This window comes from Condylura cristata, unplaced genomic scaffold, assembly GCF_000260355.1.
Source record: "Condylura cristata isolate star-nosed mole 26May11 unplaced genomic scaffold, ConCri1.0 scaffold00006, whole genome shotgun sequence".
Lineage (NCBI taxonomy): Eukaryota > Metazoa > Chordata > Mammalia > Eulipotyphla > Talpidae > Condylura > Condylura cristata.
This window is the reverse complement of record NW_004567107.1, coordinates 23,262,401-23,279,522: the sequence shown is the minus strand read 5'-3', so window position 1 is coordinate 23,279,522 and position 17,122 is coordinate 23,262,401. Positions and strand designations below refer to the sequence as shown.

Below are 17,122 nucleotides of genomic sequence, written 5' to 3'. Positions count from 1 at the left end.
CCGAGCCGGCGCGACCCCTGCCCTTCAGGCCGGGCAGCCGCCGCCACGCGCCGCGAAGGGACCGGGTGAGTGTCGCCGGCCTGCGGCGTACAAAGCCCCAGCGCGTGGACCCCGGGGAGACCGAGTGGCGCACCCGGGATCTGGGGTTCCGGTCCCCCGGGACCGGGGAAACGCTCGGGAGGAATCCTGGTGACCCGCAGTGCTGCGGTCCAACTATCTGGGGGGGGCCTCACTGTATGCCGGCCTCTGTGCTCGGCGCTTTTCCATACTTGTCTCCTTTGAGACCCCTGTGCTCCGTTTCGGGGTGTCATGGGAGGGACCCTCACTCAGAGGCTGGGGGCCGGCATCGCTTCATGCCCCCCTGACCTTGGGAAAGCTCGGTTTTTCTGTTAACCTTGGCTGCTGTTCAGTAATTGGGGGAGGAGAGGGAGTGCGTGGTGTAATACCGACCCCCAGGTGCTGTTGCGAGAGAAAATGTATGAAAATGATCATAGCTGTGTTTTGAGCACTTTGTATGTGCCAGGCCTTACATACTAAACAGTTGAGGAGAGTTATCACGTTAAATCATCACACCCACACTATGAGGTAGCTACTGTAAATCATATACATAATTTTTCTTTAGGGGTAGGAAAGGTGAAGAATTTAGTTTCCCTATTCCGATTCCAGAGACAGGGGTCTCTGAGGTATGGCAACATGTAAATTACAGATGTCCCTGCAGTATCAGGAGAGTGGTTATAGGATGCAGGGATATGTGTGTGTATGTGTGTGTGTGTATCACATAGTGAAAAGTAGAGATAGGGCAATATCAGGGCATTTCAACATGTCAGAGGAGGGTGTGTATTACCCAGGAAATTGTTGAATGGATTGGGTGGACCAGCGTGAAATGGAGAGATCCTGAAGCTCTGGAAGAAGACTGGGAAGGAACCAAGGTTTACCTCCCCTGGGTATTCTACCCCAGGATTGCATCCTGCAAGAGGGAGGCAGGAGAAGGGGTGCTGAAGAGAGATCATAGACTGCCCCTTCTTACTCCCAGGCCACCTGAGAGGTATTCAGATGGTTGAGAGCCTGTTAGATGTCATTGTCCCTTCTTATCTAATCCTTGGTAAAGGTATTTGGCTGGGGTGCTCACTAACCCTAAAGGTCAAAAAGACAATTACAAAGGTCTAACTGATGTACTGAATGACCGTTTGGGGAGCACTTGGTTAGGAAGCATTGGGTCTGAGGTGATTACTTCAAGGTTTTAATCTGGTGGGCTACGCACCCTGAGAAGGGAAGAGAAAGGCAAGAAAGCCTAGCAGCAGCTGTAGGGGCGAAGAGTGAAGGTGGAGCTGAGGACTTTCCACCTTCTGCAGAATATCTAAACATTGATCCATTTGCAGTTACCAAGATGGAACCTTCTGGTCTCCTGGCTTATGGACTTTTCTTACTTGAGTGTTGTTTGGGAGGTGGGGCCAGACTTTTTCTCCTGAGTGATAGGGAGAGGCCTCTTGGAGCAGGGTGATTTTGAACCCGTGTTTGCAGAAGATGTTTGGACACAGTGATGGTGAAGGTAGAGAGCAGGTCACATAATGAAAGAGCAGTTGCTTTGATGCAGTAGACAGTTGGGGTTTGAGTCACGACTGCTGTTTCTTCACCCTGTAATTTTTGGTGAGGATAAGGTCATATTTTTTCCCAGTGCCTGCTAGGGAGCTCAGTTAGTACTAATATGTATCTCTTTCCTGTCCTGGTGACATTCATTCAACAAATGTCTGCTAAGCACCCATCCTATGCTGAGTCATGTGCTTCATGCCAGGGAAGCAGAATTGAGTCAGAAATTATTCCCTTAGGAACTTTCCTCAACTGAAGAGACGGACACAAAGAGCAGATCACAAGAAATACGAGAGTGCAGGATGACAGTCACATTCAGTGGGCAGTGAGCTCACAGCGGAGTAACTGACTCATTCTGGATAGACAACTCAGGCGGAGAATGAGACCTTATAAAGGTTCTGAATGCTACACTGTCTCCTGACTTCTGTCTTACTAACTCTTGTCTGTGTCCTGATAGTCTCTCTTTAAAAAAAAAAATGTAGTTGCCGTGCATACATAGTTTGTAAGTTGGCTCAAACTCATTTTAGAAGGAAGCTGCTATAAATAAACATAACAGCCTGGGTCTCAGTTGAGAAAGGCTTCACAAACATTTCAGGGGAGTTGGACCCTGACAGATGAAAAAGAGCCTTTGGTGGATCTTGGGGTAAAGGGTTCTTACCAGAGGGGCCCTGTTTACAAAAGCAGGAGAACACAGAGGCTTCCAGGGCAGGAAGGTGAGTTTGGTGTGTCTGGGTTGAAAAACAGATGGAGAAGTTAGGGTGGGGAGGAGAGGGCTCTAACCCTGGCCGTGTCCAGAAAGTCCTTGTGTGCCAGGTGAGGACTTCAGATTTTGTTTGGCACCTGCGCATTAGGGGCTGGGAATCAGAAGTTTACACATAGGACTGTGGCATGATGTCTGTATTTTAGGGCAATCACTCTAGTAGCTATGTGGAAGAGGGGCTGGCAGTTTGGGAAATTATTCTGGGAGTGTTGGGCCCCATACATAGGCAAAGAGGCTGGGAGAAGAGAGAGTAGACAGTAAGGAAAATATAAGGTAGGTCTTGATTGTGGTTTTTTTTTTTTTTTGGTCTTAATTGGTTTTATTTGACTAAAGAACCTGCTGCAGTTTCTGCTTTGAGCCAAGTTAACGCAGCAGAATCATCAGAAATCAGGAGTTTGGGAGATAGGAAAATAAGTAATTTTTTAAATAGAGAATTAGAGATTTCCAAGGTGCCCATAACAAATAGCTGTCTTAGAGGTGACTAGTAGACAATTGGAAATGTACAGTGGTGAGGAGAGGTATTTTCCCTGAAACCTCTTTCTTGAACAAATATTTTCTGGAAATCTACAATGTGCTAAAGATTTTAAGAGGCTTGAGAGTATGGGCGGATAGCAGTATAGAGCAATTCTGTGTGCTGCAGTCAGGTAACTGGAAACTGGAGAGCCGATGGTTGTTGCTGAAGTGGTGGAAGCAGAGGGGGCATCAGTAGAGAATCTGGTTGGAGTGGGAATACCTATGTTGGGGACTTCTTGTATTTTGAAAACACTTTTGTGGATAATACTTTAATAATGACTTTTAGAGAATTTCAGGGGGCTCAGCTGGGGGTGGGGAGGTGATAATTTAGGATGGAGCTGTAGGGGAGGTGAAGGAAACTCAGGACTTTGGAAAGCCTTCATGTGATTTATGGGGGGAGCTGTAGGGTTCTTAAGCACAGGCTGGTCCTGCTCACAGCTACACTCAGACACAGATGGTAAAAACAAATACTTCAGGGCCCTCTCTGGTGGCGCAGTGGGTTAAAGCACAGCACTAAGAAGCTAAAGCCACTTCAGCATGAGTTCCATCCCCACCCCGGAGGTGACCCACATGGCACAGCAGACCTCTCCTGACCTTCCCACTGCTCCCCTCAGCAGTGTACTTCCTTGATCTGCCTGTCCTGCTCCCACTCTGTCTCTGGTGAATCCTCTCACCACCCCTGCACCTCTAGCCTGTACCCCAGTTCTGTATGCATAAATAAATCTAAAATAAAATAAAATAAAATAAAATAAACACTTCAAGGGACATGGCTGCCTGGAGTGGGAGGAGAAAGGGAAGAAATGGGAAAGCACAGGAGGAAAAAGCTCCGTGTTAGGTTTAAGACTGGCCAGGCCTCCGAAGGAGAGAGGAGGTGGCACAGGTGAGTGGCCTGGCTGTGAGGGCTGTGCGTGTGCGAGCAGGTATGCAGGAAGGTGGGCCCGTAAGAATAATGGCTGATTCCTGTTATCTCTGGGTAAAATGAAATCAAAAAGGCACCATCCTTGCAGTGAAATTCTTACATACAATAACATTTACCAGGAAGCCAGGTTTTTGTTCTGCTGAATCCGTTAAAAAAGAATTTTACATGGTAGAACACCAAATGTAACTAGTAAAAGTTGCAAATGGCCAGCAAGTTAGTCTCAACAAATATTTGACAAATACTTACTGGGGACGTGGCAGGGGCTGCCTTGACGAGCAAGAGAGCTGACCGTCTGCTTTAGACATTTCTCCGGGAACAACTTAACCTCCACTTAAACCGGCGAACGGGTCTCTGTCCTCTAAAGTGCTGTGACCACGCTGTTCTGTTCCAGTGCCCTCTCTCCTGGCAGTTCTCCACTGGCCGAGTAAGTAATCAGAACATACCATCTCTGCACATTTGGCAGAGAACTGTGGGAACTGGGTGGCGGGAACCACTGCCGCAGCATTGTTATGTGGGCAGCCAGCGCTGGACAGGGCCTGAGCCAACACCCGCTTTATGATTTAGGGAGGGAAACCCAGAGCCAGGGAGAAAAGGGGAACTTGCTTAGTGTCACAAAAAAAGTGGCAGAATTGAGAGCAGTGCCCTCAAGTTTCCAGATGGGAACGTGCTGACGGCTTGAGGGCAGAGGGCATCATAAAGGTGAGAAGGTCCCAAAGAGAGCAAGTAGGGGAGGACAGGAAAACAGGTCACGAAGACCCACTTTTAGGCTTCTTCCTCCCGAGGACTCCAGGAAGTCTCCTCTTTTGCTCTGAGCCTCTCTCCTCATCTCTCCAGTGACAGTCGTGGACTGAGAACGCTCTTTAGTTTTAATATATTGGGAGTTACGTTGCTTCCAAAGAAGCTTGTTAGAGGTTACTGAGTCGAGACAGTCAACAAACCATGACAGCAAAGAGCCTTTTGTCCCTTGAGAGCAATGATCTCCCATAACACATCCTTGCAGGGAGGCTCCATTGTTCCTTCAGCTCACCTACTAATTCTGTATGTTCGTTCTTTCATTCTGTTGCCAGGTCCTGGCCCTGCTGTGTTCTAGCACTAACTCCAATTGCAAGCTATTCTAAGAGGTCTTAGTCCAAATCCCTCCGACCCTAGAATAGAGTCCCAGGGCACATCTCCATGGCTGTGCTGATCACATCACTGTCTTTAGCCAACAGCGTGCTGTGCTTTAGGTTTCCATTGAGCAGTGATCACTTGGATCTTAAGGGGCAGCCTTCTCTGGTAAATGCTAATTCCACACAGGTAAATGCTAATTTTCCTCTTGACTTCTGCTGTATCTTGATCTCCCATCCCACTGCAGACACACACATCCTGGTCAGGTTTGCTCTGAAACCGTCTCTGGTGCACATGTCCTTTCCATTATCACCATGACCACTCAGTCCATGCCCTTTCTCTCAATTATTTATCTGAATGATCTTCAGCTCTCTCTACTCATATCCTGTAACTTCCCTTTTTTATATTTATTGATTTATGCATACAAGATCTGGAGTACAGGCTACAGGTGCAAGGGGTGTGCAGATTGACCAGAGACAAAGTGGGGAGCAGAACAGGCAGATGAAGTGAAATCCATGGCTGAGGGGAGCAGCAGGTGAGATGGGAGAGGTCTGCTGTGGCACATGGGTCACCTCCCTGGCCGGAGATCGAACTCATACTTCAGTGGCTGCAGACAGCTTCATAGTGCTGCATTTTAACGCCTTACGCCACCAGGGAGGCCCTCCTATACATTCGTAAAGATCTCGCTCAAATATCCTCTTCCTCATGAAGAAGGCTGGTGAACCTCCTTTCTCAAACACCCCAGGCATTCTGTCCACTATTTTGGTCTCTGTTTCATTGTGCACTCGTTTTAGGCACACAAACACAGGCTGTAAGTTCAGCTTGTTTTTATGTCCCACAGATTCTAGAATAGTACTGAGTCTCTGGCAAGAGCTGGTCACATATTTGTTGAATGGTGTATCTATAAAATAAAAGCCAGTAAGTATTTGAGTCTAAGTTATACATGGGTAACCATTCTACTTTTGGAAGCAGTTTAGTGTAGGGGGGATAGAAAGAACTAAAAAGTATTGAAACTAGCCTGCTTTTTCATTTACTCCTATTGCAGGACAGTAGTGCAGAGAAACATGGCAGACTAGAGAAGTGTTAACCCTTCTTTACTGATGGAGCATTGGAGGTTAAATTAACTGACTTATCCAGAATCACACGTCTGGGTGAGTGCTGAAGTCAGGATCTGGACCCCGGTTTTCTGTAGCCTGTACCTTGTTCTTTTCCTTTATCATAAGAGCATTCTTCACTCACTTTCAGTTCTTTAATGTCCTGTCCTGTCATCTCTCGGAAGTCTCTCAACACCACAGATTTTCGGTCACTGTTCCTACTCTGAATACTGACATTCAAAGAATTCATTTTTCCACAAGGCAGTAGAAGTAACACCTGGCCACGTTTTTCCTGGTCTCTGCGCAAATACAGGACCTGGTTTGATGCTTTTATGCATTGCACATCACACAGCTTTAGATGGTATGCTGGTCGGTTTGGGCTGCTGTGGTAAAACACCAGCGTAGTATCCTTACAGTTCTGGAGGCTAGGAAGTCAACGATCAAGGTCCTGGTAAATAGGTTTTGTCCTGAGGCCTCTTCTTTTGGCCAGTGGGCAACTGCCATGTCTCTATATGAATGACCTCTGTGAGAGGGGGACAAGTTCCCCAAGATCTCCTTTTAAAGGTACTAATTCCCCAGCCAGGAACTACCCCCGTCCTGTGACCTCATTTAACTATTTTCATAGAGGCCCATTCTCCAGATACAGCCACCGGGAGGGGTTAAGGCTCTACATCCCTCCTATAAATGAGGCCGTTTAGTTGATATTTTTCTTTGTCCCTTTATAGTGTTAGTCGTGTCCTGATGTTGTCTTGTGTATGGATCTTGGCCTAGCCCAAGGGGAAGTTCCATTGCCTTTGGATTTTGCTATATTATATGACAGTTTTTACTTTAATGCTGCGTTCAGTGTGCTGATGTTTTTGTTGTGCGTGATCCTCATTCTCTGCATAGTGGGCAGTTTCATGCTGTAGAACAATGTATTCATTCATTAGATGTTTGTGCGCTGCCCACTGTTTGAGGGTCACTGGGCTGCTTGTTGGACCACAACCTTGCATAAGAATGGGGAAATGTTCTATCCAACAAAAATGCCCACAAAAAAAGATGATCCCTACCAAGTAGAGTTAGGGTCAGGGAAGGCCAGTCTCTTGCCAGTAAAAACTGATGCAGTGGAAAACTCTTGTGAGGTTGTTGTCCGTAACCAACTATGAGCATCGCTGGGCAGTTTTTTTTTTCTTTTTAAAGATTTATTTATTCATACAGAACTGGGCTGGGGTACAGGCCAGAGATGCGGAGGGTGAGAGGATTCACCAGAGACAGAGTGGGGAGCAGAACAGGCAGACTGATGAAGTACACTGCTGAGGGGAGCAGCGGGCGGGCCAGGAGAGGTCTGCCACGCCATGTGGTCATCTCCGGGGCAGGCGGGAATCGAACTCATGCCGAAGTGGCTTAAACTTCTTAGTGCTGTGCTTTAAGCCGCTGAGCCACCAGGGAGGGCCCCGCTGAGCAGTTTTAAGCTAGAATGTGTTTTCTAGCCTGAATGTTCCTATCAGTAAGCATCAGCAGAGATCTCTTGCGTTGGGAAGCCTTTGCTTCCTTAGAGCTGTCAGTCAGGTGCTCACTGACTGCACTGCACTGAGGCGGGGACCATGTTAAAGCTCCATATTATCTCTACAGTGCTTTTCTCTTTCGTGCTACAGGTAATGGGGTGGGAGGAAGAGCCAGCAAATGGAGCTAGATGGGCAGACCTCTCCGTGCTGACAATTAGATTGTAAATTGACAAGTAATTTGAGCAGGGATGCCAGAGGCTGTCCCTAGATCTGAAGGGGGAGAACAGAGCAGAGCAGAGCAGAGCTGAGCTGCATGAGCTTTAGAGTCAGACCTGGGTTGGGGTGGCCACAGTCACCTTACTGAGCCTCACTTTTCTTATCTGGGCAATAGGAATAATACTTAGGTAGCAGGGATAAAGAGCCTAGTTCATGAGGCAGTTAGGAATCCATAGGGGACTTTTGGGGTGCAGAATGCAACCACATGGCCCAGGAAGGCCTGCTGTTCTGCAGAATTAAGCAAAGTAAATTGGTAACTCTGGGTTTACTTAGCTAGTGATTAAATAACAGTTTAGTTAATAGCCCATGAATGGTCCCCAGGTGTTGGTAATTCTTAGTATTTGCTTTTGAGAACCATTGTATAATTTCTTCTGGTACTTTAATAAAGTTTTTTTAAACAGAAAATATTGTGTAACAAATGATGCCTCGGGGGCTATTTTGGAGAGGATTAAATGATGTAGTGTATATTTGGCACATAGTACAGTGTCTAACCCACGTAAGGTCTCAATAGGAATTGTGTGCTGTTGTTGTTACTTCTATTATTAGGATCTCAACCACCCACATTTAGGGCAAGATCGTTTGTAACTATAAACTCCCCATGAGCCTGCTACCACCTGGTGGAAGCTATTGGTACTGCGCACAGTATGAGGAAGCATTATTAAATCGCTTGGAATTAATTCCATGTAATTTCAATTCCACCAAGTATCACAGGGACTTTGTTCAGAATGTGATTTGTTTGCCTGAGCGCTAGAATTCATCTATCATTAAACAATGAAGTAATACTGTTTTCAGCTCCACAGTTGGCACAGAATGAAAGAAAATGTTCAGAGCAAGTGAATCAAGAAAGAAACTGACAGGCTCATGTTCTAATAGCAGGCGTGTACAGTGGTACACCATTCCTGGAGACAGATGGTAATGCAACAACAATCTTGTGTTTTCATGTTTTGCGGCAACTAGTGTTGCCTTTCTACACAGCTGTGCTGTAGGGTTTGTAAGAAGCACACATGCGCGACTGCCTTAAGGCACTGACCCACATGGCATGGCAGCTGGGCCGCCTAGGTAGCCATTGACGGATTGTGTGGCCATGGCCCCAGGTGGTCTGGGTGTCAGAAATTACACCACGGTCCTGCACAGGAACTCCTCCCTGTACTTGGGGCCAACACATCCGTTCTGTTCCCCACAAAAATTGACTACCCTTTGTACCCCCTGGTACCCCCTTGTTCCTCCTGCTCATTGCACATAATTAATTCTTTGGGAATTTATTTTGAAGAAATATAGGAAAGTAGCTCTTCAAGGAATAAACATATATAATAATATATAAAATATAAAGAAAAATAATATATAATAGCATTATTCATTGGCGAGTCAGGTTTCTCTATATATTAATGATCCTTACAAGGCCTGGGAGCTTGGAGGAAGGTAGGCATACTGACATCTGTGGAGCTATCTGCAGCTCAAGTTTGATCCCTGGCCATGGAGCTATCTGCAGCTCCATGTGGAGCTATCTGCAGCTCAAGTTTGATCCCTGGCCATGCAGCAGAGTTCTGCCTCACTGCTGCACCTCTCAGCAGTGTATTTCAGTAGATCTGCCTATTCTGCTCCCCACTCTGCCTCTGGTGAGTCCTCTGCACACCTCTGGCCTACACCCCATCTCTTATGTTCATAAATGAATAAATAATCTGCTCTGGGTCTCTAGAATATGTAGTTTAAGAACATTCTACATGCCTGTTAATTTTATGATGAAAACTATAGAAAGTAAAGTTTAATGTAGGCAGCAGACAGAAATATTTAGAGGTGTATGATAGTAGTCAGTTTAGGGAATTTTGATTTATAGGAAATAGCATTGATGAAAGTGAAAAATTAATTTTGGGTCTTTAGGGGAAAATAGGGCTGGATGGGTGTCATAGGAGCATTAGAGCAACATGATTTTTTAGCACAAGCCTTTGAATTTAGGGGCTAGAAACAGAACCCCCAGAGATAAATTCTGCTTATTTATAGCTTTACCTGAGCGTCAAACCCCCTTTGATAGGTGTATAAATCTTTCCATCTCTGCTGTTGCTGTACCCACAGTGAATGTGAAGCAGAGTAATTTGTAGAGATTCTGATCACACTAGTCTTCATCTAACCATAACTTTGGGGAGGAGGTAGTATGTAGCGGGAGATCTGGTTTGTGCCTTCATGTAAAGCCCACACACTTCTTGGCCTCATTTTCAGGGCTCTCTGATCTGGCCCCATATCCTCCAGCCTCGGATCTCAGATTTTTTTATTCACGGATATGGTAATCCCTTCCCAGGCATATAGTATGTGAACATCTGGCTTATAATATTGTAATTTGAAATCAGTATACCATAAATTAAAAAGCTGTAGCCTCCCCCCCAACATTTTATTATAGAATTTTCACATATACACAAAAATCAAGAGAATATGTATCCACCACCCTTGTTGATATGCAAATATCCTTTCAGATTGGTTCCTAATTCTTTTAGTATGGGTTGGTCATTCTTAAATGATTTCATTAGTACCTTGATGCTTGCCTGTTCTGAAAAAATTAGTCTTGGGTAATGTAAGAACCAGGGCGGGGGGTGGGGGGTATTGACCTTTGGTAATTGCAACACTCACTTTATTGCTAGGTACAGTGTTGCTTAGCATAATCTATTTGAGAAGTTAATTTTGTAGGAGGCTCCCTGGTGATTAAAAAGGAAAAGTGTGGCATCACAAAACGCACAAGACTTAGCATGTACTGTGTGAAAGATGCTGGCTCAGCCCTGGGAGGATGACATGACAACCTCAGGGAATCACAACTGAGTAATTTGGAATCACCTCAGAATACCAGACTAGTTGAACTTGCAGAAGCTGAGGGCAGAACAGGCATTATGACGAACTGGGGGTGGGGAGAAATGTTAGGAAAAAAGTACAGAGTTACAGCTGCATAAATGGGTAAGTGTGGAGAGCTAATGTGCAGGCGCCATGACTGTAGCTAACAGTACACAATGGAATACTGGAGACAAGCAAACAGGCTTGATTTCAAGTGCTCTCGTCACTAAAAAGAAAGGGATTAAGTGAGATGGTGACATAATTGCTTGAATATAGTAATCGTTCACTATATATATCAAATCAAATGTATGTATATTAAACCCATGCGATTATTATTACCAAAAACATAAAAAGTATGTAGACTTAAAAATGGAGAAAATGTAGGATTTCAAAATTTTAAGTAATAATGAAACTGATAACTTCTTCAATATATGAACAAAGACTTGAAAGGAATGAGTATCATAAAAACAGCTGTTATTTGGTGTGTTAAAAAAATAATAATAACGGCCCTCCCTGGTGGCACAGCAGGTTAAAGCACAGCACTAAGAAGCTAAAGCCACTTCGGCATGAGTTTGATTCCCGCCCAGGAGGTGACCACATGGCGTGGCAGACCTCTCCTGACCCGCCCACTGCTCCCCTCAGCAGTGTACTTCGTAGAGCTGCCTGTTCTGCTCCCCACTCTGTTTCTGGTGAAGCCTCTTACAGCCCCTGAGCCTCTGGCCTGTACCCCAGTTCTGTATGCACAAATAAATAAAATCTTAAAAAAAATAATAATAACACCAGATAATTAGGACAGTCAGTGCTCTTGAATTCCATCTTGCCATCTTTGTGGTCTTGGGCAGCTCACTTCACCTTGGTTTCATCAGCGTAGATGAAGGTGCTGGACTCCATCTGTAAATGCCAGGCTCTTTCCCCTCTGGCCTGAAATCATATAAATTTTTATGTGGGACTGTAAACTTTACAAATTGGCTCTCAGACTAGGGATCACAGTCTAAGTACACCACCCCCCTCTTTTAAGATGAAAAAACTAAGTGTTCTCTAGGAGCGTGGACCTGTCCAGGGTCAGTCATAGTGGTGGAGTGTGGGTGTTTGGGGTGACTTCTTGATGATTCTGAAACTTTGATGATGCTGATTAAGTGATGGTTATCACTTGTATTTGGTTATACAGTGGCTTCTCTTGTCTTCAGCTGTGGCAAAACATTGAGAAAGCTGTTTAGTTTAGCAGCTGCCCAACATTATGAATTTGGAAAATCATCAGTTTTCCTCCCATTGTGCAGAAATAAATTAACAAATTAGAGTTACAGATAAGGGTTCAGCTTTTTTTTTTTTTTTTTTTGCTTTTGTATACCAGATATTCACAGAATGGCCAAGTCCTGCAGCGGAGGATCTCCCCTTCGAAGTAAAATTCCATTCTAGTAAAGGTCTGAATGTTTTCCCAAAAACAGCATAATTTCACACGAATGGGATAGACGGTGCTATATTTCAGGCGAGGGAACCAAGTCAGGGATTATGCTTAATATGTGATGTACTGACATTTTATTGCTGTAATTAGTAAATACTGTGTCAAACTTGCTCTTACAGGCTAGCTAACGGCCAGGACAAACACAGTGGAAAATGCAAAACAACGAAATTATAAAACCTGCCAAATACTTCTCAGAATTGGAAAAGAGTATCCTGCTTGCTTTAGTAGAAAAGTATAAATATGTGCTGGAGTGTAAGAAAAGTGACGCGCGAACTATTGCCCTCAAGCAGCGCACCTGGCAGGCGCTGGCCCACGAGTACAACTCTCAGCCCAGCGTGTCACTACGGGACTTCAAACAGCTGAAGAAGTGCTGGGAGAACATCAAGGCTCGGACCAAAAAAATTATGGCCCATGAAAGGAGAGAGAAAGTGAAACGGAGCGTCAGCCCGCTCCTGAGTGCGCATGTGCTGGGCAAGGAGAAGGCCTCCAGCATGCTGCCCGAGCAGCTCTACTTCCTGCAGAACCCTCCAGAAGAGGAGCCCGAACTCCACGCGGACCCCACCGCCCAAGGTACCGTCTCCAGGCCCGCTTGCATGTCCCCACTGGGCACCCGCTGCACATTTTCAGTTTCGACTCCTTCGCTTGGAAGGAAGTTACCAGAAAAAGCGACCTTGACATCAGACAGTTTTCTCAATTCAAAAGTTTGGGATTCTGCAGGCGTGCAAATCATAGGCCATAGTATGTAAAAACAAAAGTTCTTGTTTACATATTTGTGCTTGAACCAGAGAGATCTCTTTTATCTCTGTTATTACTTTAGAGTAAGGGGAAATTAGGGAGTACTTTGGTATAGTTATTCATCAAGTACCTTGGCGGCTTATCTCAACCTATTGCAAATATGTTAAAAGTCTTTGTTATATTCATTCAGTTAATTGTATTTTTCCCCCAGAAATTCATTGGGGACTATATAATGTGCAAAGCATTGCATTAAGTCGCAAGACTGCAAACACCCGTGTCATATTCACCCAGGTTAAAAGTCCCACATTTGTACCCATTACAATATTGGGGTCTCCAGTTTTGGTTTGTGGCACTCAGAGAACTTGAGAAATTCTGGGGGAGTATCTCATTTTAATTTAATATTCTTCCACTGAAAAGGGGGAAATGTACATCATTCTTTGGGGAGTGAAGGGCTGTCATATTCATGGATGAAATGATAGTGTATCATGAAGGGCTTTAAAAGACTGGAGTTAGGGTATCATTAAAATGTCTCCGTGCAAGCAGAGGGTAGAAATGCATATAGATAAATTACTAGAAACTCCTGCCTCTTTTAAGATAGGAATGGCCAGTTTATATAAAGATTCTTTGACTTTTGCAGAAGACACACCTTGAAACAGAGGAAGAGCCTGGTGAGGTCAGAGGGCTGCTCAGAGTTGCTCCAGGGACCCAGCAAGCCTTTGCCTAGGAACAGCTGATTCTTGGCTTGCAGGATGAAAAATTCACTGATTAGTGTCCCCAGAGCAGATTGAGCTCTGAGGGACTGGTTAATTAAAACTCACAAGAAACCATCTAAAACCAAGAACGTTATCCATGTAGACTGAAAAGATAATTACCAAGTGAATTGAATACACATTTTTGATTAGCACTTTTTGTCCTTATAGGCACATCATCCTGGAATTAAATTATGATTAGTTTTGCTTGCTGAGCATCTGACCCAAGGTTTAGTCCAGGGAGTTACTTGGGAAGCCACTGTGGATAATGTTATGAACCTCATGGATTGTTTTTCTGTGCCAGAACTTTGTGTTTGAGTTTTGATTTTTGAGTTCCCAAACCAGGGTGCCTCCCAGCAGACAGTGTTTATATGAACACCGCCAGATGTCTTTCTCCTCCTTGCTGCTGCTTCTGTGTGGATAGGGCCCACTGATGATCGGCCGTCCTTGGTTTGAAGATGTTTATAGCTTCAGCCAGTTACTCTCTTGCTGGCCTTCGGCCCAATCTTTATCTGAAGCAGCAAAGACAATAGTGCCGGGGAGGAAGGCAGTGAATCAACAGGGCTGCTTTTCAGAATGCTTCTGTTCCTTGGGAGGTTGACATGGAAGATGCTGGTGTGGACTGCTTTTAGTGCATTTTGCAAGTCCTTGATCTGAATTATTTTGTATTGATGTTATCAGGTTATTTTTTTTATTTAATTATTACAAAAGTTTATTTTTACATCATTTTGCACATTTTTTTTTCCATCTCAATTGTAATCCCCGCAGGTTTCCCATCACCAAATCACCCTTATCAGGTTATTTTTAGGGGACAGTCTTATTTTCCCACTTACAGATTTCTGAGTAAGATCTAGCAGGCTCATTCCACAATTTATTTTGCTCCTTTTGGGAAAAAAGTTACATAAATTATTTACGCATAAACATAATTTATACATTTCCAGCCAAAAGGAAATAAAAGGTGGCTTCTTAGTGCCCTTCCTGTTGTGACATTTGCTAGAGACTCACCCATTAAAGGGATTTATCTTAAATTGGATGTTTGGTCCATAGATGTCATGTGAGACCTCTCTTTCTGCTGCTGATTGCTGAAGTACAGCCAAATACTTCCTGTTGCTGTTTCCAGGTAAAATCTGGAGGGAAGTGGAACCCCATGGTGCTCTGTCAGTTGTGAAGTATGTCCAAAGTAATTTGTTAACACTAGTAAATTAACATATTGTTAACTTAGAGTTACCTTAGTCTAGTGCCCATCTGGAAGAACGCCCCCGGACTGTGTTTTCAGATCCCGAAATCCAGTTAGGCTGTCCTGGAGCTGTTTGCCACTTCAGGTGACTTTGCTTTACCTGGGAGAGAGATTACAGTACCTTTCCTAGGGCTCTTTCTATTCATTAAGACAGCTTGGAGATTACCTCACTCATTTTGTGTTTCAGTTTCCTTTCAGGAAAGAAAGAGAAACTTGGACATTTCTTCTGTGTCTTGGTGGGGAAAAGATTAAAAACCTATATAGGGTTATGGCCTTTATGCTGCTGTGTGCATTTTGACACATGGACTCCATATGGATGTCTCACTTCAGTTAGTGTTTTCATACAGTGTGCTGGCCAGTCCAGCAGCCACCAGTCACGAGAGCTGTTAGGAGACCGAATTGAGATGTGCTCTAAAGTGTACACCATATCCTAGAGATCTGGGGCCAAAAAAAGGTTAAATATCTCATTAATATTTTTGTCTTCATTCTGTAAATTATTTCCCCTATTTCTGTTGGGCTATCAGAGAAGTCATTGATGTCTTTCAAGAAAAAAACTCATCGTGACTTTTCTGACAACCCCGTATTTCTGTATTGAGGCTCTTAAGAAAATCTAAAATTATGTATAAGAAAGTTATTTGGATAGGAGCTGTAACAGAATACCTGTTACAGAATTAGGTGCTCAGAGATTCGTTATAAAGGACAGAATCTAGCAGTTTCCACTAGAGGCCTCCCTCCAGCCACTGTTTTTTTTGTGGGAGATGGTTCTAACTGTGTCATACTGCTCTCCATCCCCTTGATATTGATAGGTGTGTCAGTGACTTTCTTAGGCTCTACATCTGCATTTGAACATAGTAGTCTTAAAATTTAACACTTAGGAAAGTATTTGCAAAAAAAAAAAAAAGACAAAATAGTATTTCCCCTTTAAATATATTAAAGTAATTTATATGTGAATAATTGGACTTGGATACTTACCTTCAGTTATCTTTAGGGAACAAGTTTGCAGAACAAGTTGAGGAACCAACAGACCGAGGTGTGGTCAGGAGGGGAGGGTGACACCGCCCAGTACTTTTAAGAAAGTTAAGCTTTAAACGAGTCTTCAAAATCTTAAGAGCACATATATTTAACTCCATTTCCTACTTACTATAAAGCTATAATTGAGTAACAAACCTGAGTATATAAACCTGTAATTAAATAACACCAACGTTACTTAACAGATTCTGTTGTCACTGGTGAACTAGCCCTGTTTATTTGAGGTGAGCATTTGAGTATGGGGGACTGAGTTCCATTTCAGCCACGGCGCGCTGTCATCGTTGGCCTGTGAAAGCCTCTTTGTGTTACTTACATGTTTATTCCTTTTGTGTCCCCGCTTCCCTGTCCCCACTTACGTTTCCTGCTCCTGCACTTTAATCCTTAGGTTATACTTCCATATTCTCTGACACGTCCTTGAAAGCAAGCGTGAATGTTTTGCATGCATATATTTTTAATTTACCTAGATTAAAATTACACCACAGATACCAGTCCTTTTTTTAATTTGACCTGTTTTCCAAGACCTACTCCCTTCACAGTGGGTAAGTCTATTTGTTCTATAGCGTGCACCCACCACATCTTAGCTCTTCTCCCGGTCAGTCCTGTTATCTTTGTTCTGTTGAGAAGAGGTGGGGTTTGGCCTTCTTCTTCATTCTCTTATTGTTACTGTAGGTTTTTCCTGCTACTATTAAATTTATCCATGGCCCTCAAGGAAGAACACCCCTTGACTGTTCTCCGATCCCAGGAAGGCCTTTCAGCCGTCCTACCCATTTTGCACAAGATGGAGCTCTTTTCTACTTCGGGTGGCTTTGTTTTACCTGGGAGAGAGATTACATGGTGTGTGTTGTTCCTGCTCCCAGGGTGGTCTTTTCCAATTAAGAGAAGATTCTCTCCATCTGAACACTAGCTTCCATTCATTGGGGCAAACATTTCTGTGAAAGTTAATTAACTGCTCAATTGCGCTTCTTTGGTATTAAGCCCTGGCTTGTGCCAGAGTCTTCTTAAGGGCCCTGCTTGTTCTTTCTCTTTTCTGGTTTTTTTTTTTAAAGAACTTTTTATGTTAGCACACATTTAAACTAAAGGAATAGTTTCAAGGTCATTTCTTTGCTGCTAGTCTTGAATATACAGTCTTCATGTTCACAGCTCTATAGAGAGAAATTTGGAGCTCAAAATCTGGAATATATACCCAAATACCTAATAATGGATGCCTTTGTAGTGAATACAACTTGGAGGCTACATTCTAGGATACAGACGTAATCAAAAGAGCAAGTAAAATAATGGGAGGCTGGGTGTTGCAGAGGTTGAGCTTGGATTTAGACTCATGAAGGTCTGGATGAGAATCTTGGTTCTTTCAGGTAG

The 17,122-nt window shown here is 44.0% G+C and overlaps 1 protein-coding gene across 2 annotated transcripts in view; it reads left to right on the top strand.

Annotated features, from left to right (window-relative positions):
- LOC101625838 (myb/SANT-like DNA-binding domain-containing protein 3) overlaps window positions 1-17,122 on the top strand; it is a 109,267-nt gene that overhangs the window by 730 nt on the left and 91,415 nt on the right. For both annotated transcript variants that reach the window (XM_004677475.2, XM_004677476.2), the window contains exon 2: window positions 12,136-12,586. In XM_004677475.2, the coding sequence (XP_004677532.1) occupies window positions 12,169-12,586 (418 nt within the window). In that variant the 5' untranslated portion in view covers window positions 12,136-12,168. The remainder of the gene's footprint in view (window positions 1-12,135; window positions 12,587-17,122) is intronic.